The 27030-nt window shown below is 38.8% G+C and overlaps 1 protein-coding gene and 1 pseudogene across 1 annotated transcript; both read left to right on the forward strand.

Annotated features, from left to right (window-relative positions):
• The first annotated feature begins 7399 nt into the window (after positions 1 to 7399).
• On the forward strand, positions 7400 to 8395 carry OR6A2 (olfactory receptor family 6 subfamily A member 2). The gene has a single exon (XM_004470809.3). It carries the CDS (start codon positions 7400 to 7402, stop codon positions 8393 to 8395), a length of 996 nt encoding a protein of 331 aa, XP_004470866.3.
• A 10555-nt stretch (positions 8396 to 18950) lies between these two features.
• Positions 18951 to 19851, forward strand: LOC101427536 (olfactory receptor 6B9-like; annotated as a pseudogene).
• Positions 19852 to 27030: the final 7179 nt, after the last annotated feature.

Here is a 27030-nt window from a genome sequence, read left to right on the forward strand (position 1 = left end):
AGTTTAAAAAGAAACAACAACAATCCAAGTGAAAAATGGACAAAAGACCTGAAAAGACTTTTCATTAAAGAAGATATGCTGATGGCAAATAAGTACATGAAAAGTTATTAGACTACATGGGCCATTAAGAGAATGCAAATTAAATGAGATATTGCTACATACTTATTTAAAGGCCCAAAATAAGTAACAGTAAGAAAACCAAATGATGGCAAGGATACAGAGAAACTATCACAAATACATTTCTGGTGGAAATGTAAAAAGTTATAACCACTCTGGAATACAGTTTGGTAGTCTCTTAAATAACTAATCATACAATTAATATATGACTCAGCATTTTCACTCCTGGGTATTTATCCCAGATAAATGAACACTTAAGTTTACACAAAATCTCTATGTAAATGTTTATGGCAGCTTTCTTCATATAGCCCAAAACTGAACACCACCCAGGTGTCCTTCAGCAGGTACCTGGTTAAATAAACTGTGATATATTCATACCATGGAATACTCCACAGCAATAAAATAAGAGGGAACTATTGATATACTAAATGACTGAATGAATCTCCAGAGAATTATGTGGACTGAAAAAAGCCAATTCCAAAAGTTGCATAGTATATAATTCTATTGATATAATATTCTTGAAATAGCAAATTACAGAAATGTGAAATAGATTAGTGGTTGCCAGGAGTTAAGGAGGGGATAAAAGTTGGAAGGAAGTGGGTCTGGCTACAAAAGGGCAACATGAGGGATCCTTGTGGTGATAAAAATATTCTGTATTTTTACTGTATCTGTGTTGATATTCTGGTCATGATATTTTATCATAGTTTGTAAGATATTACCACTGTGAGAAACTTGACAAAAGGCACATGTGATCTTCCTGTCTTCCTTCTTACAACTATTGAACAAATTTTAGCTTAGTACTCTTATTTTCCATGAACATGGTATATGCAGAAAATATTTTTGCATCTATCTTTCCAGTATTTATTGTTCATTTCTTTCATTTTTCTCCAGCAATGTGAAATATAGGGAACAAAGAGTATTTTTCTCTTGCTTCTGCTTTAATTAGGATATATATAGTATTTCTTAACTTGGTACATACATTTAGTCTTAAATAGACACAAACTCCATGAGTCCTTATCTGCAATACCCAAATCCAACTTTGAAAACTCAGCATATCCCCCTAAGCTTGGGGCCTAAACTTACTGGACCTTTGCCAACTGATAAGAGATGGCTCATAGTTTTTATTTATCCCATGTCATATAAATAATCATATATTTGCAATAGAGATATTAATGTGATATTTTAGAATGCTGTTTAAGAATTCCCTGGGGTGTTAGGAAATATATAGTGTATGCATCATAATACTACCTCTCTGAAATCTGACAATTCTTAGTGCTCTGTTCCTTCTGAATAAGTGAATGTGAACCTGTATTTGTTACGCTAAGAGAAAATCTTCTCTATCCTCATGGATGTCGAGTTCATCAAATGGATTGAACAATACATATATCTAAATGATTATGGATTATTTTGTTTAGCCTGTTTATGTGATCAAAAGGCAAAGTGACATTAATAAATCTAAACTTTTGTCAAGATTCCTCATAACTTTGATAGTTTTCAATTAAAACACAGCGAGTCAGGAAGTGACTGTGACTCAATCGGTTGGGCTCCTGTCTACCATATGGGAGGCCCTGGGTTCACATTCTGGGGCTTCCTTGAGAAGGCAGGCTCACCTGCACGCTGCAGAGAGCTGCCAGCCTACGAGCGACGTGGAGTGCCGACTCAGCAAAAAGGGAGACAAGCAAAAAAAAAAGTGCAGAAGAACGCGCAGCGAATGGACACAGAGAGCAGACAGCAAGCAAGCTGCATGGGATGGGGGAATAAATAAATAAAAATAAATTACAGACACAGAAGAATGCGCAGCGAATGGACACAGAAAGCAGACAGCAAGCAAAAAGCCCTGGGGGGACAGGGGGATAATAAAAAAAAGCATAGCATGTCAATGATATTTATGTGTGTAAAGATTTATCTTCTATTCACAAAAGTGTTCACTGCATGTCTATCACATGTGCTATTACTCAAACTTGTGTTTTTCTTTTAAGGATATTTGCAGATATTCTTTTATGCCCTCTACCCTCTTTACTGCCTCATTAATTTCTTCTAGCTTGGTCATTTTCCTGTGACTTCTTCATTATCTTTTCTGTTCTAGGAACACTGAGTTTTGTTCCTTTCATGGGATCAGTGAGGCTTCTAAGCAGTGAGTGTGGGGCTTATAAACCTCACTGATTTAGACAATGATAATTTCCCCACCACACCCATTTGTAGGTGAGTATTTAAATTCTGACATATTTCATCCTAATTATTATGAGAATGCCTCCTAGACTCAGTATCTAAAAAATCCTTTTTTTACTTCTCCAGTGTTCCCAACAATAATTCTTTGCTCTCCACTCTCAAGAGACTTAGATTGAACATATATTTATTAAACAAATATTCCTTAAAAGCAGCTAACTTTTATTGAGAAATGCCATAATCTATGAACTGTTCTAAGAAACTGTCATATATTCATTTGTTCTGCACAATGACTCTGTGAAGTAGGCATTATTACTATTACCATTTTACAGGTAAGAAAACAGAGACCCAGAGAAGTTAAATAATTTCCCAAACACCACATAATTGAACTCAAGCAATGCCCTAGGAGCTCCCAGTATTAACCCCTACATCGTACTGGTTAGTATGGGCTAATTCCTGCGCCAAACATTTTCAGAAATTCTCAAGGCACCCTGAAATATATGTTACCATTTTATAGAAAATAAACTGATATATTACAAAGTATATTAAGTACACGGAATCAAAAGCCAGAAACCCTAACTCTCAATTCAGTGTTCCTTCTACGACATCAGGGATTTAAAGGAATGTTGCCCACATGGGGTCAGGAGAAAAAGGAATGTTAACACTGACCTCTTATGTTTCGGGCACGTTGCACATCTTAGAACATTTATTGCTCTTAATAACCCTTTGAGTTATATTGATCCCACTTGAAACATTATTACTCTGAGGCTCAAAGAGGTTAAGTAAATTGTCCAAGATTACATAACTGACCTAAGATATAAAACTAAACTGACCTGACTTAAAGTCAGCATTTTCTTTTGAGCACAGTGTGGCATGATGGAAAGAGATAGAAAATGATGAAGAAGGAGAATGTAAGGAGCGAAAGTATGAGTTTGTGAGGGTCTTATAACATCCTCTCTTTGAAGTCACTTTCCTGGTTTCCCATACAGAGCCTTTCCTTGACCTCTTACCAAGTGTTTCTTTTCTCTTGTATCTCTTTTGTTCTCTTGGGCTCCTTCCTTGGAGTCATCCCAAAGGGTCAAAAGGAGGGAGTGAAGAGAGGACTAAAGGAGGGAGGTACAAGATAAAGTCATCCTTTTGGCTTTGGCAGGGTTCTCTGACTATGGGAGGAAAAGAAGGAGGAATCTCTGTAGCATCATTCTTTGTCCTTATGCTTTAACTTTTTTTTCATGTACACTCCCTAAATCCTGTCCTAATGAGTCTGGCTAGCTCAGAAAGACCCTGAGTCAAAGACATCTGAATAAAGTGAGTGGATTTTGATATCTGCTGTATTTCTTTTCATGTGGTCAATTTTCCCATATTCTCTCTGCTTCTACCCAATGCGTCCATCTTCCTATTCTTCTCTATTCATAACAAAACCCGAATCCAACCCTCCTATCCTCATTGTTCACAGTGATCCATTATATTGGTATTTGGACTAATATCACTTTCTTCATCTTTTCTACTTAACTGCTCTCCTACAGCCTTTCTATGATCCATTCCCATCTGTCCTTTCCATAGTGTATATCTTCACCTAATAGTCTCTCATTGGATATGTTGTCCATAAACAAAGTTCATCCTACTCAATCATCATCCATCTTATTGACAGAAGATCCAGTCTCTTTGTACTTAATCTAACTTCCTCATGTTTTTTTCTGGTCCCCGCAGAGCTGTTCCTTCTTCTGCATTCAGTTTATCTTCTTATACATCACTCTGACTCTCAAATTTTCTGGTAATCCATTCAAATTATCTCCTCCTGATCACTTCTACCCAGAGTCGTTTTACATTCTAACCTTCTCTATTTTGCATTCATATTCTCTGCAATTCACTATTATTCCCATAACACACCTTCTTCTTTTATTTATCCATGTGTACATCCAGCTGTTATAACACCTTTACTGATCAGTTATAACACCTTTACTGTTATCAGTGATAACAGAAAACACTTTCAAAAGAAGAGACAGAAATACCAGTAAATAATCTAACTATGCCTGCAGAAATATGGATATTTTGGAAGGTTAGAAGCAAGGAATGGAAATGTGGAATATAAATAAGTTCTGAGGAACAGGGCTGGGTATTTCTAAAAGAGAAAAGTAACTGTAAATATACATAGAATTAAGACCACGACATGTTTAGAAAAAGGAAAGTAGGGTGTAATGTCTGCATTGTTGTTGAACAGTTAAAATGAAATACATTTTGATACTTTATTGTGGATTTGTTGTATGTATGCTATAAAACTGTATGTTCCTGTGGTCATCGGGGAGTGATACAGACAGATTTCTACATAGAAATCTCATTCTAGAAACAAGTGGAGGTTAGAGTGATAAAAGTTAAGACTTGAGAGAGAAAGACTGGGTAAAGGGTACTGAAATAGTTAAATCAAGAAAAATGCAAGGATCTGGTACAAGAGACTAGGGTGAAGGCAGCAGAAATAGGAGAGAGGAAAAGAGACATATCTGAGAAGTAATAAAAAGCAGTTTATGTAGGGCTTTATTTATTTGTGCATGGGATGTATGGAGGAATGGGTATATAAAATTTAGAAAACTTCCGGATTTCTGGAATACGTAACTTCATGGAAGCTAATGCCAGTCATTGTGATAGAGAATGAATAGGTTTAGGAAATATTATTCTGGACACTGTAGTTGAGGCACCCAGGTGATATCCAAGGAATTATGTCCTACTTCTTGCTATTGGTATTAAGTATCTATAGGGTGACTTCAGCAACAGAGATCATTCTTTGCATCTATCTGAGCCATAGCAGCAGGAATGTAGCAACTAAAACGATATATAGGCTTGCCATGCCCTAATGGGAACAGTAATGAGAGACGGATTATGAAACCTGAGGAGGAGAGAGGAAAGATAAGAAAGGTAATTAATGCCTTCTGTGAGGAGATGCCCCATGAACCAGAATTGAAGGCTAAGTAGGAGTCAGCCATGATCATGGAGTTTGCAGCATGAGCAAAGCTACAGAGGTTGTTGTGTGCTGGGAGATGGAAAGCACAAATAAATTATAGACTTTGGTGAGAGATGAGGTTCTAGTGATAGCAGTGAAAGATTGTGAAGTACCCTGATGCCTTGTTAAAGAACTTGGCCATTATTGTGTAAGCAGTGGGTACTATGGAAATGTTTTAAGTAAGGAAGTAGAATGGTGATATTTGAGCTTTAAAGGAGTGATTAAGACAGAGAAGCCAGGTAGGAGTTTCAGTGGGAGACATGGTTTGTTTGTTTTCTTATTTTTATTTAATGTGCAGAATGTAAAGTGTTAAGATGGAAAAAGAGCAAAGATTAAAGGATAAGCAGGACGGTCTGTGGCCAGGGTGATTGCCATTCCCCAGGAATGGCATAAGACAGCTATAGAGAAGAAAGGATCAAGGCTAACATCATGAATCAGTGTAGTCTGAGGTTCCCACTCCTGTGGACTAGGGAATGGTACCAGGCTTAGCATGGTAACATCCCTTTCAGGAATGAAGGCACATGCCTACTAATAGATTATGAGTTACTGGAAGACTGAGTACATCTCTTATTTATCTTTGATGTACCACATCTCTTAGCCTATGATCTGAGCCAGTTGATCTGCCATATATTTTTAAATAAATAATATTGTGGTTGTGGATGGTAAGAATGGGAGTGATGGGAAATGGAAGATGGGGATGAGGGCTGTTTGTAGTTGCCTTGCTGTACTCTTGAATTGTGAGAAATGCCAAGGCTCAGGTACTGATGTACTGATGGCATGTACTGATGGCAGAAGATAAAGAGAAGAGAAACTCAGATATAAAACTAAAAGAAGATTGCAGTTTGATGCCTCAGCACACTCTGCCTCTGCTAACTACATAGGAACAGGCTTAAGACTAAAATGTAAGATATCTCCTAAGAGGAAACAGCACCTAGATGTTCGGCTGACTCCATTCCATTCTCCTTTCCAATCTCTATACTCCCTCCCAATGCTGTAGTCATATGAGGACATTGGGCTGATAATACCCTTTATTCTTACCAACTCCCATGTGGAAATGCCGACTAATAAACAATGTCATGTCAATAAGAGGCTTGAAGTTTTGAAAAGGCAAATTGTGGTTTTGATACCAAGGTAAAAAAGAGTATCCTACTAAATCTATGCTTTTATATTGATCTTGATCAGGGAGGTAGTTTACTTCCATTCCAAGGTAGTTTTGTGTTTGCTCACCTTTCAGAATCAATCAGATTCTCAGTTCTGCCATCCAGAATCCACTTCCTAATCTAATTTCTAAGTGGGCCCCTGGTCCTTCACTTGAGAACTGGACTACTTGGAACTTTCATTCTACAGTTGCTGAAGACTTCTTTATTCTGGTTTGGCCCCTCTTTCTTGCAGGAGAGAACTGTGCCCCTAGATGAGCACCTAGATGAGCACCTCTTTTTGGATGTAACTCCATGATATATCTCACAGTCCTCCTTTGTGCTACCTGAATATTTTAGAAGCTCTGGGACTTGATGCCTCTTGGTTGTACCTCTTATTACCTGTGTGACCTATGACAAGTCACTTAATCTTTTTAAATCTCAGTTTCATTAGGTATTAGATGGGGGCTAATAATATTAATAGTACCACCTCACAGGATAGTTGCCAAGATCAAATGAATTAATGGTTGCAAATTTTTTAGAACTCTGCCTGTATTAATATCACATAGTAAATATTCAATTGTTCTATATTTTATTGTTACTACATTGTGTGTTTTATTAGCTCAAAACAGAGTCACCATTCAGCTCACACACAAACTCTAACTTCAGGGAGGCACAAATATTATTATTTTTTGTTTTTATCTACATTTGCTTCAGGAATGAACTAATGGTATTTTTACTGATCAATTCTCAATACACACTTCTCCAAGGGTCAGAATAGATTCCTATTCTGTCTCCAATACAAAGACACTTATTCTTGTTTACTTATGTGTTAGCTCATTTCGGATTAGAAAGCAGTGACCATAGTTCAATGATTAATTATATGCTGCACTACATATATTGCATTCTATCAGTATAGTTCCCCAACCAAAACAAGGCTAGGCTCTGGAAGACACTGTGTATTCTTGTCTCCTGAGGAGCAGTGGGCATGACCAGCCTCATGGAGCAGCGCAACCAGAGCAGGAGAGTGAGTGAGTTTGTGTTGCTGGGCTTCCCAGCTCCCGTGCCACTGCGGGGACTACTGTTTTCCCTTTCTTTACTGGCCTATGTGTTGGTACTGACTGAGAACACACTCATCATCATAGCAATTAGGAGCCACTCCACCCTTCACAAACCTATGTACTTCTTTTTGGCTAATATGTCCTTCCTGGAGATCTGGTATGTCACTGTCACTATTCCCAAGATGCTTGTTGGCTTTCTGGGCTCCAAACAGGGTCATGGACAGTTAATCTCCTTTGAGGGCTGCATGACACAGCTCTACTTTTTCCTGGGCCTGGGATGCACTGAATGTGTCCTTCTTGCTGTCATGGCCTATGATCGCTATGTGGCCATCTGCCATCCTCTCCACTACCCTGTCATTGTCAGCGGCCGACTGTGTGTGCAACTGGCATCTGGCTCCTGGGCCGGAGGTTTTGGAATCTCCATGGTTAAAGTTTTTCTCATTTCTCGCCTCTCTTACTGTGGCCCCAACATCATCAACCACTTTTTCTGTGATGTCTCCCCCTTACTCAACCTCTCATGTACCGATATGTCTACAGCTGAGCTTACGGACTTCATCTTGGCCATTCTTATTCTGCTTGGGCCACTCTCTGTGACTGGGGCCTCCTATATGGCCATTGTCGGTGCTGTGATGCGTATTCCCTCCACTGCTGGACGCCACAAAGCCTTTTCCACCTGTGCCTCTCACCTCACTGTTGTGGTCATCTTCTATGCAGCCAGCATCTTTATTTATGCCCGGCCCAAGGCACTCTCAGCTTTTGACACCAACAAGCTGGTCTCTGTGCTCTATGCTGTCATCGTACCATTACTCAACCCCATCATTTATTGCTTGCGCAACCAAGAGGTCAAGAGAGCTCTGCACAATACTCTGCACCTGTACAAGGGCCAGGATTGTAACTGCAGAAAACCAAGCAGAGATGGGTAAGAGAAGGTGTTAAGTCTTAGAAAATTATTTTAAATTTGGGGTCCATGTCTTCTACGGAGTCCATTGGAGTTGTTAGATTCTAAATTACATACTAGAGTTTTAAATCCACTCCCAAAGGTCTGAGAATAATTCCTTCTAACTAGTACAGGGAAAGGAAGAGGGATGACTTGCAATCAAGAAGCTGTATTTCCATGGGACAAGGTTATAAAATATAGACTAGAGGCTGGTCCAGACTCATGTGCTTTGTTTTAAACTACACAGAGCAGGTTCCATGAATCGTGCTTTCTCATGGAGTGGAAAGCCTTGACCGTGAGCAGAATAGATGACTGAACTTACTTAACAAACAAATGCAGAACTAGTGTCTTCCTAAATCATTCCTCTTGGATCTCCACCTAAGTCTTAATTTTGAGACAGAGTAGAAAAGGGAATGAGAAGGAGGAAGTTGTTTAAGAAAACAGTCTATATTACAGAAAAACATCAGGAGACTTGTGGATGAAATTCCTTCTCATCAGGCAACTGACTATATCCTATGAGCAAAACAGGGGTCCAGGAGGGGACCATAGTAGTGGGAGCTATGGGGCAAGGAGTTGAGAAAAGAAGAATTTAGGTATTCGTAGCCTATCACCTCCTGTACTACAGGGCCCTCTATCTTTCCTTCCTAATCTATGAAGTCATTGCCCAAATTAAATAGTGTACACAGTGAACTTTGTGGTTGAGTGCAGTTATTTTTTTCAATCTTCTGTCATTGTAATTAGACTCTACGCTCCATGGAAACAGGAGTCACATTTGCTTTTTTCATCGTTTTATTACCATGGTCCAGAAAAAGGTCTAGCACAAGTGGCTATGAATAAATCTTGTAAATGAATATAAATTGGAGCTATTTAGGTGGGACACAGTTTCCTATACCTGTAGACAGTGTTGGCAGGTACAGGAACTAGAATACCCAAACTTCCCTAGCATGTGGGGAGGTGCAAGTTGGCAAAACCTTGCTGAAGGAAATTTGGCAATATGTATCACAACCCCAAAAATATTGAAAATATTATGATTTTGAGAGATTTAGGTAGACAAATCCTTTTATTTATAATAACCCAAAAAACTAGAAATATGAGAAACTTCCATGAAAAGGACATTGGCTAAATAAATTATAGGTCATACATTGAATGGAATACCATGCACGCTTTGAAATAACATGGCCTAAATAGAGTAAAGGACAGAAAAAAATATTCCTTATATGTTTAATGAAAAAACTATGACAAAGATTTAGAGTGTATGTCAGCAGTGATTTCAGAAATTTTGTTCCCCATAGTCATCCATGTCCCAAAATCCTGATGACAACAGCCTGTGTGAAGCTGCTCTCTCCAGATTCTCCAAATTTGGGGGTCAGATGTCACTGCTGCCCATCTTTTGTAGTTGTCACTGCTTGATAAAATATATGTGCAAGAATATTAGCACTACTAGCAAGGAAATTCGGCATTATTTGCTACCCCTTCCTTATTAAAATTTCATATATAATATACATATATATTTGTTCCAAAACAATTATATAACCTTGTAAATACCTGATGATAATTTGAAAAATCACTGGATATAAAGTTTATCTCTTAATTGTCCCCAGAATAAGTTTCTGAACTGAGGCAGTCATCTGGAATGGGCGTGTCCTCCTCTGGGCATCACGACTGTATGTTAGTTACCCTTATAGGCTAACTCCTGTTAAGAGGAAGTAAAAAGGTGATGTTGACTTTGTTCACTGTGCTTGTCTTTATTTCCCCTATTATGTATTAAATGAATTACTTTTTCAAGTGAAATAAAAAATCTCAAATTCTGGTTTCAAAAATTGAAACAATGTCTTCAGGTATAGGAACAGGGCTTAGCACAGTGTCTGTACATATTCATTCATTAAACAAGATGTTAGAGATTGTTTGAGTTCATGTGAACTATGCAGGACTGACACACTTTCGATTGAATTCCAGTCATCATTGACCCTCATGGCTTTTATGGAATTTGAGGTATAAAAGCTTCTTAAGATTTTTTAGATAAACTATTAATAATCAGGTTAGGTATTCACCTATCCTCTATGGATGTAATTTCTTTTTCCCCTTAACCTAGTGTGGCAGCTTGAGATTATTTTATGAATCCCAAAAAGAGAAAGATTATGTTTGTAAGCAAATCTATTTCCTCTGGGTATGATAGCCTTGATTACATTAAATTCAGCTGAGGGGCCTTTGATTGGATTACCCTTTAAGATTGCTTTAGGGCTTTTTTGGGACTACTTCAGTGAGGCTGGACTCAGGTTGAGTCCCCAGTCCTCTTCCTGGGTCTGATATAAATGGACATTCCATCAGAGAGACACGGGAGCTGAGAGAGCTGTCATTTTTGATCCTGATGTAATAGAAAGGAGAGGCTTAAACAGCTGAGGCCCCAGAGAGAGATGAGCCATTTTCCTGAGAACTTAAAGCTGAAATTGAGAAGAGTGCAGAATAGCCAAGATAGATATAGGAGGCCCGAGAAAAGACAGCCCTATGCCAGCTTCCAGCTGAAATCAGGAAGAAGGAGGGGCAGCTGAGCCCGAGAGAGGCAGCCTGGAAGGCAAGGCAGAGACCAGGCAAATATCACCCACCGTCTTGATTCGACACGTGGCTGAAGATGTTGCTGAGAAAGCACCTCTTATGTTGCCTTGAGTTGGACTTTTCACACCTTGGAACACAAGCTTTTACCCCCAAATAAATCCCCATTATAAAAGTGAACAGATTTCTGGTACTTTGCTTTGGCACCCCTTTGGCAAACTAAGACACCAAGATATAGGACTTTCTTTCATTCCTGTTACATATAATCCTGTTTGATATACACCAAACATTCTAGTCTGAAAATCTTTTAAAATAATGCATAGACAATGTGACTCTACTGTGATTCTCTTTTGCCAGTGTCAGGGAAAGTCTCCAGTTCCTTTCATCAGAAAGGAGATAGTACTGGATCTAAATCTTTCAGGTTGGAATGCTTCTCAAAGTGGCCAGAGGCAACTACCATCTAAGGCAGGGTTTCTTAAACTTTTTTGTTCCACAGACCCCTTTGCCAGTCAGGTGAAAACCATGGACCCCTAACTAAGTCCACACAATACTGTGTATTGTTTAATAAATATATCACACCCACAACAACCACAAAAATAATGTTTTTTTAAAAATTTAAATTCAAGCTCATTGACTGCTTTTTAAAAATTTTTTAATTTATTTTTTTTATTTATTTCTCTCCCCTTCCCCGCACCCCCAGGTGTCTGTTCTCTGTCTATTTGCTGCGTGTTCTTTTTTTGTCCGCCTCTGTTGTTGTCAGCGGCACTGGAATCTGTGTTTCTTTTTGTTGCATCATATTGTTGTGTCAGCTCTCCGTGTGTGTGGCACCATTCCTGGGCAGGCTGCACTTTCTTTCGCACTGGGCGGCTCTCCTTATGGGGCACACTCATTGCGCGTGGGGCTCCCCTACGCGGGGACACCCCTGAGTGGCACCGTACTTCTTGTATGTATCAGCACTGCATATGGGCCAGCTCCACAGGGGTCAAGGAGGCCCGGAATTTGAACCGCGGACCTCCCACGTGGTAGACAGATGCCCTAACCACTGGGCCAAGTCTGCTTCCCATTGACTACTTGTTAAGAACCCCTCATCTGATCTGATTTAACCCCCTCTCGATTTAGAGGTGGCGTGGACATTGCCATACCAGGGTCCTCAGGATGGAGGAATAAATTATGGATTAGAGTGGACATACTGGTATACTACTGTAGAATTATTGTGACTCTAGTAATGGAAGAAATTATATCATTGATGTGGAGACAGTGACCACAGCAGTTGCTGAAGGCAGGGACAGGGGAAAAAGGTGTGATATTGGGGCATTTTTGGGACTTGGAGTTGTCCTGAATGATATTGCAGGGACAGATGCAGGACATTATATATCCTGCCATAACCCACTGAATGGACTGGGAGAGAGTGTAAACTACAACATAAACTATAATCCATGCTGTGTAGCAGTGCTCCAAAATGTATTCATCCAATTCAATGAATGTACATACTAAGGAAAGAAGTTGTTGATGTCAGGGGAGTGGGGGGTGTGGGGACTGGGGTATATGGGAACCTCTTATATTTTTTCATGTAACATTTTTTGTTATCTATGTATCTTTAAAAAAGACAAAAAATAAAAAATGAAAAAAATAAAAATATAAAAATATAAAAAAAGTAGCAACTCAAAAAAAAACACACCAAAACCCAGATCTGAGGACAAGTGAGAATCAATATAAACAGCTCCTGTACTCAAAAAGAAATTCTGGTTCCACAAACTTTGAATAAAGCCAAGGTTTCTTAGTCTTCACAGTATAGTGTCAATTTTCCTTTTGGTCTTTATCTTAATTTCTTGACCAAGATGCACCCTGTGCAGATGAATGTTAGATGGTGATTAACAATTTTTTATTTTTTACTTGAACTTAATGATCCAACTATCTTTTACTATTGGTTAACATTTCACATTGAACAGAGTCATAAAACAACCTCTACTTTTCTGGATAAATAATATTTTTAAATTAATAATTCTTCTGTAGCTTTGAAACCCTGTTTCCCTTCACTAAAAAGCTATACAGGGAAGCAGATGTGGCTCAAGCTGTTGAGCACCTGCCTACCATATAGGAGATCCTGGGTTCAGTTCTGGTGCCTCTGAAGAAGACAGGCAAGACAGTGAGCTAGCTCACACAACCAGCTGGTACAGTGAGCTGATGCAAAAAGAGGACACAGTGAGATGACACAACAAGGAAAACAAAATGAGGGACACAACAACTAGGGAGCAGAGGTGGCTCAAGTGATTGGGTGCCTCTCTCCCACATGGAAGTCTCCAAGATTGATTCCCGGTGCCTCCAAAAAGGAACATGAGCAGACACAGAGAGTAATAACTAACAGACAAAGAGAGCAGGCAGTGAGCACAAACAATAAGATGGGAGAAATAAACAAAAAATAATCTTTTAAACAAACCTATACAATCATGAAACTCAAGGAAAGACTGAAAAACTGTCAGATCAGGGTTGAACAAAGAGGCATGGTAACTAAAGGTAATGTGGGTACTATATCCTGGAACAGAAAAGAATATTAATGGACAAACTGGTAATATATAAATAAAATCTGTATTTCAATTAATACTAATGCATCAGTTTTGGTTTCTTAGTTTTGGTAAGGTAAGATGATAATATTAGGGGAAACTGAAATTGGATGAGGAAAAAAGGTGAACTCTCTTTACTATCTTTGCAACTTTTCTGTAAACCTAAAATTACACCAAAATAAAAATTTATTTAAAAAAGAAACACATCATACCATTTATTATTAATGTTTTTAATACCAAATAATTGAATAGAAATTTGGTTGCTTTCAATGGCTTCATAATAATAAAGGTAAGCTCTCCTCTCCTTTTTAGTTTCCATGATGTAGCAAACACTTTGATCTCATGCGCAAAATTGAAAAATTTTTTTTAAACTTTACATGAAGTTTTACTTCTCATGAAATTCATGCACTGATGTTATTTTTATTTAGCTGATTTATGAAGAAGAATTAAGAGGATAATTGACACATAGTTACAGCCCAATATAGTTAGCAACTTTACCAGACTATACCAGCTCTTTCAGATACTGCCATCTGGTACAGGAAAGCAAGAGTGGGCAGTTATCATGCATTAGGTAGAGAAGGGAGGGCTTATGGCACAGATGTCTTCATTTTATCTTAGACACTTTCCTCAGGGGATGTTTATCTTCCCTGATGTTCTTGCTCCTTAGTCTTATTTCATGAAAACCAGGGACCCTGGTCTTCCCAGAAGAAATGCCAGCTCACCATATGCCTTTGGACATAGAATATGGTGCAGGGGTTAGGGGGAGGAAAAGGGCTAGGTCCACAGGTCTCTATAAAGTTCCATTTAGTCACACGCAGCCAATTAAATTGTCAAGGAAGAGGAAAATTTTCTCTAGGTTTTCTTGTTTTTTTTTCAGGGCACTGCTTCAGCTCTTTCAGTCACCTTTGGTTACTAGCTGAGACACATGTGCATCTTCTGGACCTTCATTCTTGTAAAACTTCTAGAGATCGATTATAGACTTTATGGTAACTTGGCGAAAATTTAATAGCAGGGGTTCTGAGAGCTTAGTAAGCTGTGGAGAACTTGAAGGGGTGCTCAGCTCGTACTGTTCTCAGCACTAAGTGCACACTTAACAGCTGTTCATTAAAGGATTGAATGCTTCCTGAGGTTCAAGGCAGTGGGATTGACATCTGCCACTATGGATGCCCCATTATTCTGTCATCTCAATTTTTGCTGCCTTTACTCTATATTCTTTCCTGTACTAGTCTCTAGACACTGTAACTTTCTCATCTTTTTCTACTGATCAAAATCCTGACTGTATGGGGAATGGATGCAGCTCAGTGGTTGAGTGCCTGTTTTCCATGTACAAGGTCCTGGGTTCCATCCCTGGTACCTTCTAAAACAAAGTCCTGACTGTGAGTCATACTCCAGCACAGATAGTATTTTACATTTGTGTGGTTTTTGCAATTCACTTTTTTAATGTGATAATACACACATAACTTAAAATTTGCCATTTTAACCTTAACATCAATGATCCAATGGAGAGAACTACTGTTTTCCATTTTGTAGATAAATAAACTGAGAAATGAAGATGAGTTTTATAATATCAGATATCTAAAAAATAGTATAAACCTGATTAGGAACCACGTTTTCTGATTGCTGAACCAAAATTATATCCAATCATACTTCTTCCACACTACTTTACTTCCATGAATCTAAAATGATTCCTCTTTGATGAAATTGTCCTAGGTTTCCTGGGGAGAAAGGATTTCTCTCTCTTTGGAGTTCTGCATTTGTTTTCACCTCTTTTATGGCACACAGACATTCTGCCCTTACTATAATGTATACTTCTTATTTCACTTATAATAGTATAGGTTGCCAGGGGACAGAGACCATACCTATAAGTTTTATTCCTAAGAATGTATAGCACAGTGCTGTATACATAACAAGAGGCTCAATAATAGAGGAAGCATGTTCAATGTAAAGAATAAACTAATGAATGCATCTATTACCTCATATGGTAACCTCTGTTTCCCACTTAGTTTTCTTATTCTTGTATTTGGTATTGCATCACCTGGCATATAGGAGTAGAAGGAATGAATTGCACTGCACCTATAGGTACAGAGAAGCATGTTGCATGGATAAACAGAAATTGATAGATGGATGGAGATTCACCTTCCATGGCCAGGTCCCCTGGACATAGTTGGCAGCACATATAGTTTCCCTTGAGTCAGGCCAGAGTGAGTGTGAGCAAGTATCCTGGTAGGAAGATAGGGGCAAAATATATGCATGCACTACATATATTCTGTCTCTGGTCTTGTTTTCCTGCCTTAGTACTTTAATATCTGCCATGTGGTCTAAACAAAACCAGACAGGTGTTTCCAAGGAGAACAAAAATCTGCACACCTGTCTGCTTTCTTGTGATCAGTTTAAAAGTCTGAAGAACATTCCACTCTAAAAAGAGGACAGAGGAAGCATGGTGAATGGTTGTAGGTACCAAGAATGATGGGTTGATACCTGAATAGGCAACAAGGAAGATGAGAGGTACATGGACAAATGACTTCAGAAATCATTCCAGGACAGGAGAAAGGGTGTTGTGGGGAATGAATGGGGAAATGAAGATTCAGTGCACAACACATCTTTACTTAAGTCTGGGGAAATTTAGAGAGGTACTGAATTATTTGGGCATTGGACTAGGACACAAAACATATGTTTCTTATTCTAGGGGTTGTCTATTAGTGTCTATTCTTTTGTCTTGACAACAAGCACATACAAAGCTAAAAAAAAGTCCTATACATAATGAAAGTTATTTCCTAAAATTCCATTGAGAGGCCAGCACTCAGTGATTGTGGTTCTAAAGACAAGGAAAACAGAAAGCGATGATTCTGCATTCCTCTATGCTTTAAAGTAGAGCCTTCTGGGAGGTACATTTGTGGAAAAAAAAAAAAATGGAGGAAAATATGAAAGGAAGAGGGGTGAGCTTGAGTATATAAAAGCTGTACGTTAGAGAGAAGAAAAGGAAGAAGGCATGCATGATCTGTAACTCAAAACTCTTCACAGATTCTATAGTCTTGCTTTCTTGGAAATTCAGGTTATCTCAATCCCCAGATATGACAGAAAGAGTAAAAGATAGATACTGACTAGAATGTGTATATGAACATATGTGAATGAAAACGTGAGTACATATGATTGAGTGAGCATATTTGAGGGATGTTATGACTTAATTTAATAACAGCTAATGTTTATAGCAAATAACTATGGGCTAGTCCTATTTCAACTATTTTCTGTGCATTATCACTGTTATTTCTCATAACAAACCAGTAAGAAAGGCATTATTATCATTATAACCATTTGTAACAGAGGATATTTTATACATAATTGTTAAGGAACCTGCTCAAGATGAAAGTTTTCTGTTCAAGATGACAGAGCTAACAGGTGATGGAATCAAGTCTCAAGCCCTGGTCTGAATCCAGGTCAGTGCTTGTCACCACATGTGATGATGAATGTGCGGAAGTTGTGTGGCTGAGGGTGGAAGTGTGTCATGTTTTAAATGTCATAATGAGTAGGAGACTACATTGGTGCTGCTTCCTACTGAGGCTAGAACACGGGGAAAAGTAGCCACTTCCTGCCACCAAACCATAGTTTTTCCATGGAAAAAGCATTTAGACAAGGTCACTAAGGAACTATGACAGGAAATCATCTCAGGGGTGAGGTTATGAGTTGGAGATAAGGGGAATTTTTCTTCTCAGCCAGCAAGCAACACAGAGCACTACACTATGTGCTGCTGTGGAAAGGAGGTAGTGGGTCAATAGCCTGTATCCCCACACCTCATCCCTCAGTTCCTTGAAATGAGCTATGGTCTGAAGGTCTCTAGCCCACTGGATTATCACAGGGGATCCCAGTCATCCTTCCTCCTCTCCATGCCAAGAAAACAGCATGATGAATTAAGAGTTTAGTGGGAAGGGTGAACAGTGGTCAGAAGGCAGGACCTGGAATCAAGACTTTGGATGAGGATGTTCTTTAACAGAGATAAACTTTCATTCATATGTGTTTTCAAATGATGACCCTGTGATAGGCTATTTTTGTAATCACAGACCGAAGTAATAGGGTTGGTTTGTAAGTAATTCTGTATTCCATCTTTTTCTTTTTTTAAAGATTTATTTTTTTTATTTCTTTCTCTCTCCTTCCCCCAGTTGTCTGCTCTCTGTGTCCATTCGTTGTGTGTCCTTCTGTAACCGCTTCTATTCTTATCAGCGGCATTGGGAATCTGTTTCTTTTTGTTGCGTCATCTTGTTGTGTCAGCTCTCCATGTGTGCGGCACCATTCTTGGGCAGGCTGTGCTTTCTTTTGCGCTGGGTGGCTCTCCTTATGGGGCACACTCTTTGGGCATGGGGCTCCCCTGCGGGGGACACCCCTGCATGGCATGGCACTCCTTGCGTGCATCAGCACTGCACATGGGCCAGCCCCTCATGGGTCAAGGAGGCCCGGGGTTTGAACTGCGCACCTCCCATGTGGTAGACAGATGCCCTAACCACTGGGCCAAGTCCGCTCCCTGTATTCCATCTTAGCGCAGCTCCCTGCCTCCCTCTCGTCACTTCTCTGTCTGATATTTGTAGATATCACCCTGCCAAGTAACTGAGAACAAGGCCAGTCCCCATGTTCTTGCTGATATGTTTGCCATGAAAGTAGCATGGATGTGCAAACTGAGAATGTTTCTAAATATGTGTTACCTGATAGCACTTGCCCCCTGCTAGCTAAGATCCGGAGGTCGCTTTCTTCTGCCACCGACCTGTTTCTTGTGAATCTCAAGGCTTCAAGGCATTCATTAATTCACTTGTGCATTCAATATTCATTAAGTATTCATGTGTTTGCCAGTTACTGTTTTAGGCATTGGGTTTATGGTGATGAAGGATAGAGTCTTCATTTGCATCTTTATCTAAAAGCATTAGGGGAGTCATTGAAAATTTTCCAATATATTTTTTTAAATTTCCATAGACTCTACATTGAAGAAACTATGCTGGATCAAAGGAATACGGCTAAGGTATCACACAAATTCTAAACTTCTGGAATTTTCTCTGACCTGATATTGACCCATGTGTCCTTTAGGTAAAAGTAAGTCTTATGCAGAGACTTGGAACCAACAGCAGAGAGACAATGGGTCTAGGTTCACTGAGAAAGAAGCTGGGTGTGATATGGTGGGTCACATTCCAATCATTTTCATCAGGTGAGAGAGTTTTAGAGTGGGGAACACATTTGGATTATGGAAGACGTTCATAAAATATTTAAAAATTGTTGTGCACCACATTAGTGAACTAGTCCTTGTTAAGAGAAGTTAGTTTATGTTATGAGTCTCACTCACAGGAAAAACTGAAATGCTCATTTATTTCCATTTCTTGGCTGATGTCATAGTTATCTTCATTATTTGAGGGATTGCCATGGAAGACATCAATATCCCTGAGTACTTTAGTCATGCTTGGGAGAAATATCATTCCGGTAAGTGAGTTTATCCTCGTGGGCTTCCCCACTGCTCCATGGCTCCAGATCCTTCTCTTCTTTCTTTTCCTTGTGATCTACCCACTGGTGGTAGTAGAAAATCTTATCATCATGCTCACAGTTTGGGTTACTCACTGTCTCCATAAGCCCATGTACTACTTCCTGTGTAGCATGTCCTTCCTGGAAGTCTGGTGTGTCTCTGTCACAGTCCCCAAAATGCTGGATGTATTCCTCCTGCATAGACGGCATATCTCCTTCACAGGTTGAATGACCAACTCTACCTCTTTCTCTCTCTTGCTTGCACAGAGTGTGTGCTCATAGCAGCCATAGCCTATGACCACTATGTGGCCACCTGCTCCCATCTCAATTATTCAGTCATCATGACTACATGTTATTGCATACAGCTGATGACGTTCTCCTATATGAGTGGTTTCATGGTCTCTGTGATCAAGGTCTATTTCATGTCACACTTTGCCTTCTGTGGCTCCAGTGTCCTGAACCATTTTTCTGTGACATCTCACCAATCCTCAGACTAACCTGCAAAGACATGTCTACAGCTGAGCTAGTAGACTTTGCCTTGGGTATTGTCATTCTTGTATTCCCTCTTATCTTCACTGTTTTCTCCTATGTCTACATTTTCTCCACTATCCTGCATATACCCTCTTCCCAGGGAAGAAGAAAACCTTCTCTACCTGTGCATCCCACCTCACTGTTGTCATAGTTTACTACACAGCAATGATATTCATGTATGCCCAGGGTTATTGGATCATTCAATTCCAACAAACTAATCTCAGCTGTATATGCAGTCCTCATACCCATGCTAAATCCATTCATCTTCTGTCTGAGGAACCAGGAGGTCAAGAATGCTATCTTTTAAAATCTTTTTCCCATTTTTAAAATGGGTTGTTTTTTTTTTTATTTTCAAGATATAGGAGTTCTTTATATATGTGATGCCTTCCCTCCAGCGTGGGACAAGACTCCCGGGGATGAGCCTCCCTGGTGCCAAGGGATTGCTACCAAGTACCAGCTGATGATGTAACTAGAAAATGACCTTGAATAAAACAGTCCACTTGGAACAGCATAATATCTCAATCTACATATAATACCAGGAGTTAAAAATGCTTTTTGACCTGAATAAAAGGAGGAAATGGAAAGGACAAATGAGTTTATATGGCTATGAGTCTCCAAAAAGAGCTGGGAGGTTATCAGAGGGGTTGCACTTATGCACACCTCAGCAGAGTCCCAGAGAGAGATAAAGTAGATACAACCCCAGGTATTGTTTCTTCTGAGGGTTACAGAGACCCACAGGTTCTATGGTCATGGCAGATGGATTTCAGTGCCATGTCAGTTGGCCCTATTTGGAGTTCGTCCTTCTGTGTGATAGAGCTGAACTCAGATGCGATCTTTGCCCACAAGCCTCTCCTGTTACTTTTACCAGAACTGTAGTTGGTGCTGGGGTTTAATGTATACCCAGGGGACCTGAATCTCTGGACTGACCATGTGATAGCCAGGACCTGAGCCTCAACAGACTTCAGCTCCTATACTCTGGTTTATTGGACTTACCCCACTCAGCTAACATGGAGTTGAAGAAGGTCAACCACCACACCAGGGAGCCAAGAGTGCCTACAACTGAAAGCAGGAGAATTGCATTCAGTATCCATGTGGAATCTAAGCCCCGTCTTGATATAGATGTGGAGTGGATACAACCATTCCAAGGTCCACAGGTTGGAGGAATAGAGTATGGATTAGAGTGGACTTACTGATATTCTATTCATGAACTATTGTGATTAGTAATCAAAGAAAATGTGGCATTGGTGTGGAGAAAGTGGCCATGGTGGCTGCTGGGGGTAGGGAATGGGAGGAAGAGATGAGATGTGGGGTTGTTTTCAGGACTTGGAGTTGTCCTGGGTGGTGCTGCAGACACAGTTCCCGGACATTGTATACCCTCCCATGGCCCACTGGGTGGAATGTGGAGAGTGTGGGCTATGATGTGGACCATTGACCATGATATGCAGTGGTGCTCAGAGATGTATTCACCAAATGCAACGAATGTCTCATGATGACGGAGGAGATTGTTGTTATGGAGAGAGGAGTGGGGTGAGGGGGTTGGGGGGTATATGGGGACCTCATATTTTTTTAATGTAAAGCCACACACACAAAAATAGTGCTATCTTAAGACCATGGGAGGTGGCCAGTGCCTTCTCTTCAACTGAGCTCTGTGACTCGAGGATAAGACAACTTTCCCAGCCAAGATACCATTACCATGGCATTTATCATGAAACTCCATGAGCCCTGCTTCATAGACATGGATTCCTTAAGAAATCGCAGTTTAGGATAAGATTTTTAAAAGTTTCAAAGTGGAAAACAAGAGACTTAATAATAATGCTAAAACAGTGGAATGTAATTAAAAAGAGCTTTGAAATGATATATAAACCATGATAGGAAAATTACTTAATATATGCAGATGCTTTTCTCAGCACTTTGCACATAATAAACCATTTTATTCTCATAATAGCTCTGTGAGTGAGTGCTGGTAATCTCATATTACATATTACAGATTAGGAAACTGAAGTATAGAGAGGTTAAGTAAATTGTCTAAGATTATACACCTAATAAATGCCAAAGCCATTATTTGAACTCAGGAAGACTGGATCCAGAATCTATTGTACTAGACTATTTCTATCCCTAAGATTCTGTGATCAAAGGTCTATAGCACATTAATTAAAACCATCATTGCCTGGAACAAACAAGCAATCCAATAGATAGCACATGTAGTTATATGGTGTTGTAGTGGTAGTGGTTGTAGCAATGGTGGTGATAGTGACTGTTGTGATGGTAGTAAATTATTGATGATATTTATGATAATGATATCCACTGATATTTATAATAATGATGACCATTTCACAAACCTCTCCTGATTTTGGTCATCTTTCAGGACTCTAGAAGATCATTTCTCATGATAGGTATGGGTTTAATAGTTTCATGAGAAATTAAGGAACTTGGATTACTAAAACCTTTGCAGTGGATATGGGTCTCTTGAGATACTTTCTTTGAGCTCTGCAATTCTTGCCACTTTCCATGCAATATTATGCCTAACATCAGCAAAATAAAGGGATATAAAAAAGTTATATGTCTGAACCCAAATCCTTAAGACATCAATAAAACAGATCCAACAAACAAACTAGGTGAAAAACAAATATAAAATTTTCTAAGACAAATGGAAGTATTGGATACCATTGGGTTATCTGCTGAAGAGATGAGATATTTAATTAAATTGAATTAAATAGGACTATGACAGTTTGAAGCTGGGTGAACTCCAGAAAAATCATGTCCTGAGAGGTAATCTATTCCTATGGGCGTGAACTTATTGCAGGTGGGACTTTTTGATTAGCTGACTTCAGTTAAGGGCCTTTTGATTAGATTACTTCAGTAAGGCATTACCAACAGTGGGTCTTAATCCTCTTATTGGAGTCCTTTTGAAATGTGATGAATATGGAGAGACATTGATAATAAGGTGTCAAACAGAAATCCAGAGGAACAGAGAGAAACCCAAAAGCTGAGAGAAAACCACGAAACCAGAAACCATGGGAAATGGAATCTGGAGGAGAGGCAGAGACTGGCAGACACCTCCATGTGCCTTGTTAATCTATAGAGGAGTCCAGGATCACCAGCACCCAATCCTTGGGGAGAAAGCATTAACTGATGATGCCTTGATTTGGACACTTTTCTCAACCTCAGAACTATAAGCTTATAAGTCAATAAACACATTGTAAAATCCAACCCATTCCTGGTACATTACTTCTGGCAGCTTTTACAAACTGAATCAAGGTCCTTCTCATTCTAGCATTCATGAACCTCAATAATATCCTCTTCTCACTTACATGAACTCAACATTATATTTGAATTGTCTGCAATAGGAGATATCCATTCTGATGATATTAGTCACCTTAATACACTCAACAATTACATTGCTTAACCTATTCATTGACTTAATCATTATTTATTATGTCCCTTTTCCATGTCAGGTACTGTGATAGCCTCTGAGGATAAAATGGTGAACAACAACAACAACAACAAAAAATAAACAAATAGAAGCAGAATCTTCTTTCAAATAGTTTAAAGCATAGTATGGAAGAAAAAGGCACAATTACATTCTGTCTTTAATATAAGTGTGATGATACAAATACAGCATGCTGTGAAGGCAAATGGCAGGTAGTTCTAGAACCATCAAAAACTACTTTAGTAGAAATAACATTCAGGTTAATACCTGAAGGAATTAGATAAAAAAAGTGAAGGTATTAGTGAGGTTCAGAGGTTGTAGGGAGAGGAAAGGCCAAGAGTCAAGAGATAACAGTGCACTCAAAGAACTGAAAGATGATTAATATGTCGGGAGGACAAAGTGAAATGAGGAAGGAAGGAGTTATAAGAAGTAGATTAATTTTCACCAAACTAAATCTTACCATTCGTGGGTTTTCTCTTACTAAAAAAATTATATGGTTATGTAACAAGTTCTACAGAGCCATTTTCAGTTCTCACAAGTATTGTTCTTTCAGTATGTGGAGTTCTACCAAGTCAGTGGTGGCCCCACTAGATCCACCATATAAAGCGGGCATAAACTGAATTAACTTTGAATATTCAGCCTTTCCTAAAGCACCTTTTTATTCTCAATGATCTGTATCATGTGCTTGACTCCCCACTAGATTTGAATTCATCTAGGGTAGAAACCCACGTTATTCACCTCTGCATCTCTAATCCCTGACACACTGCTGGACTTTGTACGTACCTAAGCAGGTTATTCTTTATTTCACCTTCTCTCCACTGTTATCCATTTTCTCCAGTCCTCCATCTTTTTCATCCCCCATCTTCAGGGGGTGAGAGGACTTGATCCTGTGGACTGCATCACCATGGCTCATTTGGCTGATGGCTTTAAATTTGATTAGGCCAATGTGAGGCACCAAATAGACCAACTGAAGGATTAAAGGAAAGAGGAGACTTGGGGTTTCTTTCTTCTTCTTCCCTGGCTGAGTTCTGTGATTCTGGCAAAGCTCACAACTCCTATAATTACAAGGACACCCCTTTCCGGGCTACTGCATCTGTGCCTGAGTTTCTTTATTCCTAGTCCTTATGTGGCTCGACATCCCCACCTGGTTGCTTTCACCTTGCCCAACTCTGCTATAGTTGTGTCATTTAATACACCTCAAAATTCTCAGATTAAAGCACTTTCTGCCTCTTGCTGAGGTCCTGACTTACATGGCATTTGATAAATATTAGTCAAATGGAAGTTAAACCCAGTGGGAATATCTGGAATAAATATGCCCCTTTAAAAACACACTTATTAAGATTTTGAAATCAAGAGCATGTACATAATAAGCATACCTCATTTTTCACTTAAATATGAAAAGTGACAATTTATAGTAAAATATAAAGCCATTTGTTTCACATTTAAAATTTTCAAATATTTCCCTATAAATCACTTTTACTTTTCTTGCATTCACAGCTGCCACTGCCAAGTTGAATTGATTCTGATGTTTGATATGATTGAGCAAATTTAAACTCAAGTGTTAAGTATATTGTGCCCAGCTTTCCTGCCATTTACTGTAATTTGCCATCTACAACTAGGAAGCACTTAGTTCCTTTCAGAATTTTCCTGCCCTGAGAAACACTCCTCAGCTTTTTCCATTTTATGTTGCTTTTCCTCTCTCTTAACAGTATTTTGGATTATATTTAAAAATCTGTAGAAGAATTTCCCACTATATTTTCTCAGGTGCTTCTAATTCACTCCCTCTGGTTTACTATCTTCTAATAAATAACATAATCAGACTCTTAAACAGCCCCATCGTGTTTCACAGTGTGGGATAAAGGAATTACAGTTCAGAATAAATAAAAGTCTTTTGGTATGAGAGACTGGATGGATGGTTTGCTGGTCCCTAAAATATTTGGCGAATGTAATATTTCAACAGTCAATTATCAAATTAACCAAGTCAACAAATTGTATGGACACTGAGAAGCACAGTTATTTCCGAACACATGTGGAACAATAAAATATCAATCTGAACAATATATGAATGGTGAAAACAGATGTGAATATAGCAATAATTTCATTTTCCTATTTAATTTGACAATTATTCACATATTTTATTTTTAATAAAGGCTTTTTGTTTGAAGATATAAACTTATATACTATTATAACTTTCTATGTATTTTAATAAAAATAAATTCACAGATTAAAAAACAGGTTTTTGTCCCTGCTCATGAATTTTTACTGAAGAAAATATGCTCAAATGCCTAATATAAAAATGACATCTAAATTTTATCTCTATAACTTTATGTTTGCTGGTCTTATCACTAATTGAATAGTATTTAACAAAGATCTGATAAAAATTCCAAATATTGGGCATATCCTTTATCTGCTTCAACTATACTTGCTGTTTTCAAAGAGAGATATAGAAGGGGGGATGTTCAGGCAAAAGGCACATTTTATTACACATTCGATACGTGTGCTCAGTTCTCTGAGTAACCTCCTGTAGGCGAGCTGCCCTGGACTAGATCTGAAACAAGGTCATTTTTGTTCCATTGGCCTAATTCCTAAACTTGAGAAGGTTGAGCAGTCTGTTTATAATTTCCCCCAGACCCATAGTCCAACATGGTCTTCATTTTGATAATAGGATACAGAAGAAAGAGAAGGCTAAAATCTAAGGTTAAGGCAAACATACCATAAACTGCTTGTACCATATGTTCTTTGCCTTGTCTCATGCCCTCCTACAATTTGGATCCTGTGCTGTTTTCCTCTTGGCTCTCTAAAGATGGATATTCTGCTTTCTAAACAATGTCCTCAGAAAAAGAGCCAAATAACATAGGACATGGAAGGAAGAACTTTGAAACTTGTTTTACCCACCAAAGCTCAACTACCTAACACTATGCAATTGTGAATCATTGATGCTCAGGCATATTCTTCTCTAAGGTAGGACAGAATGTTTTGCTTGTCCCTAGAGTTCTGTGTCCAGTATTAATATTGTTAAATCATCTTCTGCATGGTTTGATCCTTTCACTAGTACCCCGTCTGAATAATATTAATGTTGTTAAAAACAGGTCACATGTAATAGTGCTTTCTCAGACAACCAGAGAGATGAAGGAAAAACAAGGCTTGACTAGTATCAGTCTCTAGGCTGACTTGCCATAAATCTGTTGCTGCTTTGTTCTTTCCCCATCTAATAATCATCTGGCAACCTTTCTGCTTGTTGACCCATGAGGATCACTACAGAAACTTCTCTAAAATCTTTGTCATTATCACATTTGAAAATCCTTTAGCATTTGTGTATCAGGTCCCCAAGGATGTGCATTTTAAAGAAGTTGTCACTACTGAGAGAGAGAGAGAGAGAGAGAGAGAGAGAAGGATTAGGAGAAGGGGAAAAAGGAGGTGGCAGAGTCATGCATTTGACAGATACAAACAGAGGAAATGCTTTCCCATCTTAAACTGTATCATCAGTGTTTTAAGGGCATTCAAGAAATGCAGAAGTAACGCAAGCATTTTGGATTACAAAGTGTTACCACAGGTTTGACTAAGATGACGTTGCATTTTCTTTGACTCTGTAACAGAATAATATTTTATTTCCATGTTGAAATAAAGAGACTGGACCCCAGTCTCTTCCAGACAAGGAAAACTGCAACACCATAGAATTCCTGGGCTTCATAGAGAATCAGTTTTCTGAGAATTTGGTTAGACTATTCCAAAGCATCTCTTTATTTTCCTTTTTCTTTCTGCATTCTGTCATCTATCTGCAACTCCTTTTAGGTGGAGAGGCAGAGATCTCCAAGCCAAACTTATCTACTCGACCTGGGTCCTTAAAGAACAAGCAATATAATGTACTATGTTGAGGCATTTAATCTTAATTAAGCATCACAAATTATTTAGTTACTGAGTGGCAACCATGCCTCAGGAATTATGCCAGGCACTGGAGATAAAAAGATAAAGAAGACAAAAACAAGGTAAAGTTGGTGTTTCAAAGAGTTCAGAATTAGTGGTGATAGTTAAGCAAGCATTTGAATTCAAAACCAT

Source organism: Dasypus novemcinctus, chromosome 10 (genome assembly GCF_030445035.2).
Source record: "Dasypus novemcinctus isolate mDasNov1 chromosome 10, mDasNov1.1.hap2, whole genome shotgun sequence".
In the NCBI taxonomy this organism is placed as follows: Eukaryota; Metazoa; Chordata; class Mammalia; order Cingulata; family Dasypodidae; genus Dasypus; species Dasypus novemcinctus.

Bases quoted from the DNA above. Each gene is read 5' to 3' on its own strand.
- OR6A2 (XM_004470809.3), top strand. From the start codon at position 7,400: ATGACCAGCCTCATGGAGCAGCGCAACCAGAGCAGGAGAGTGAGTGAG.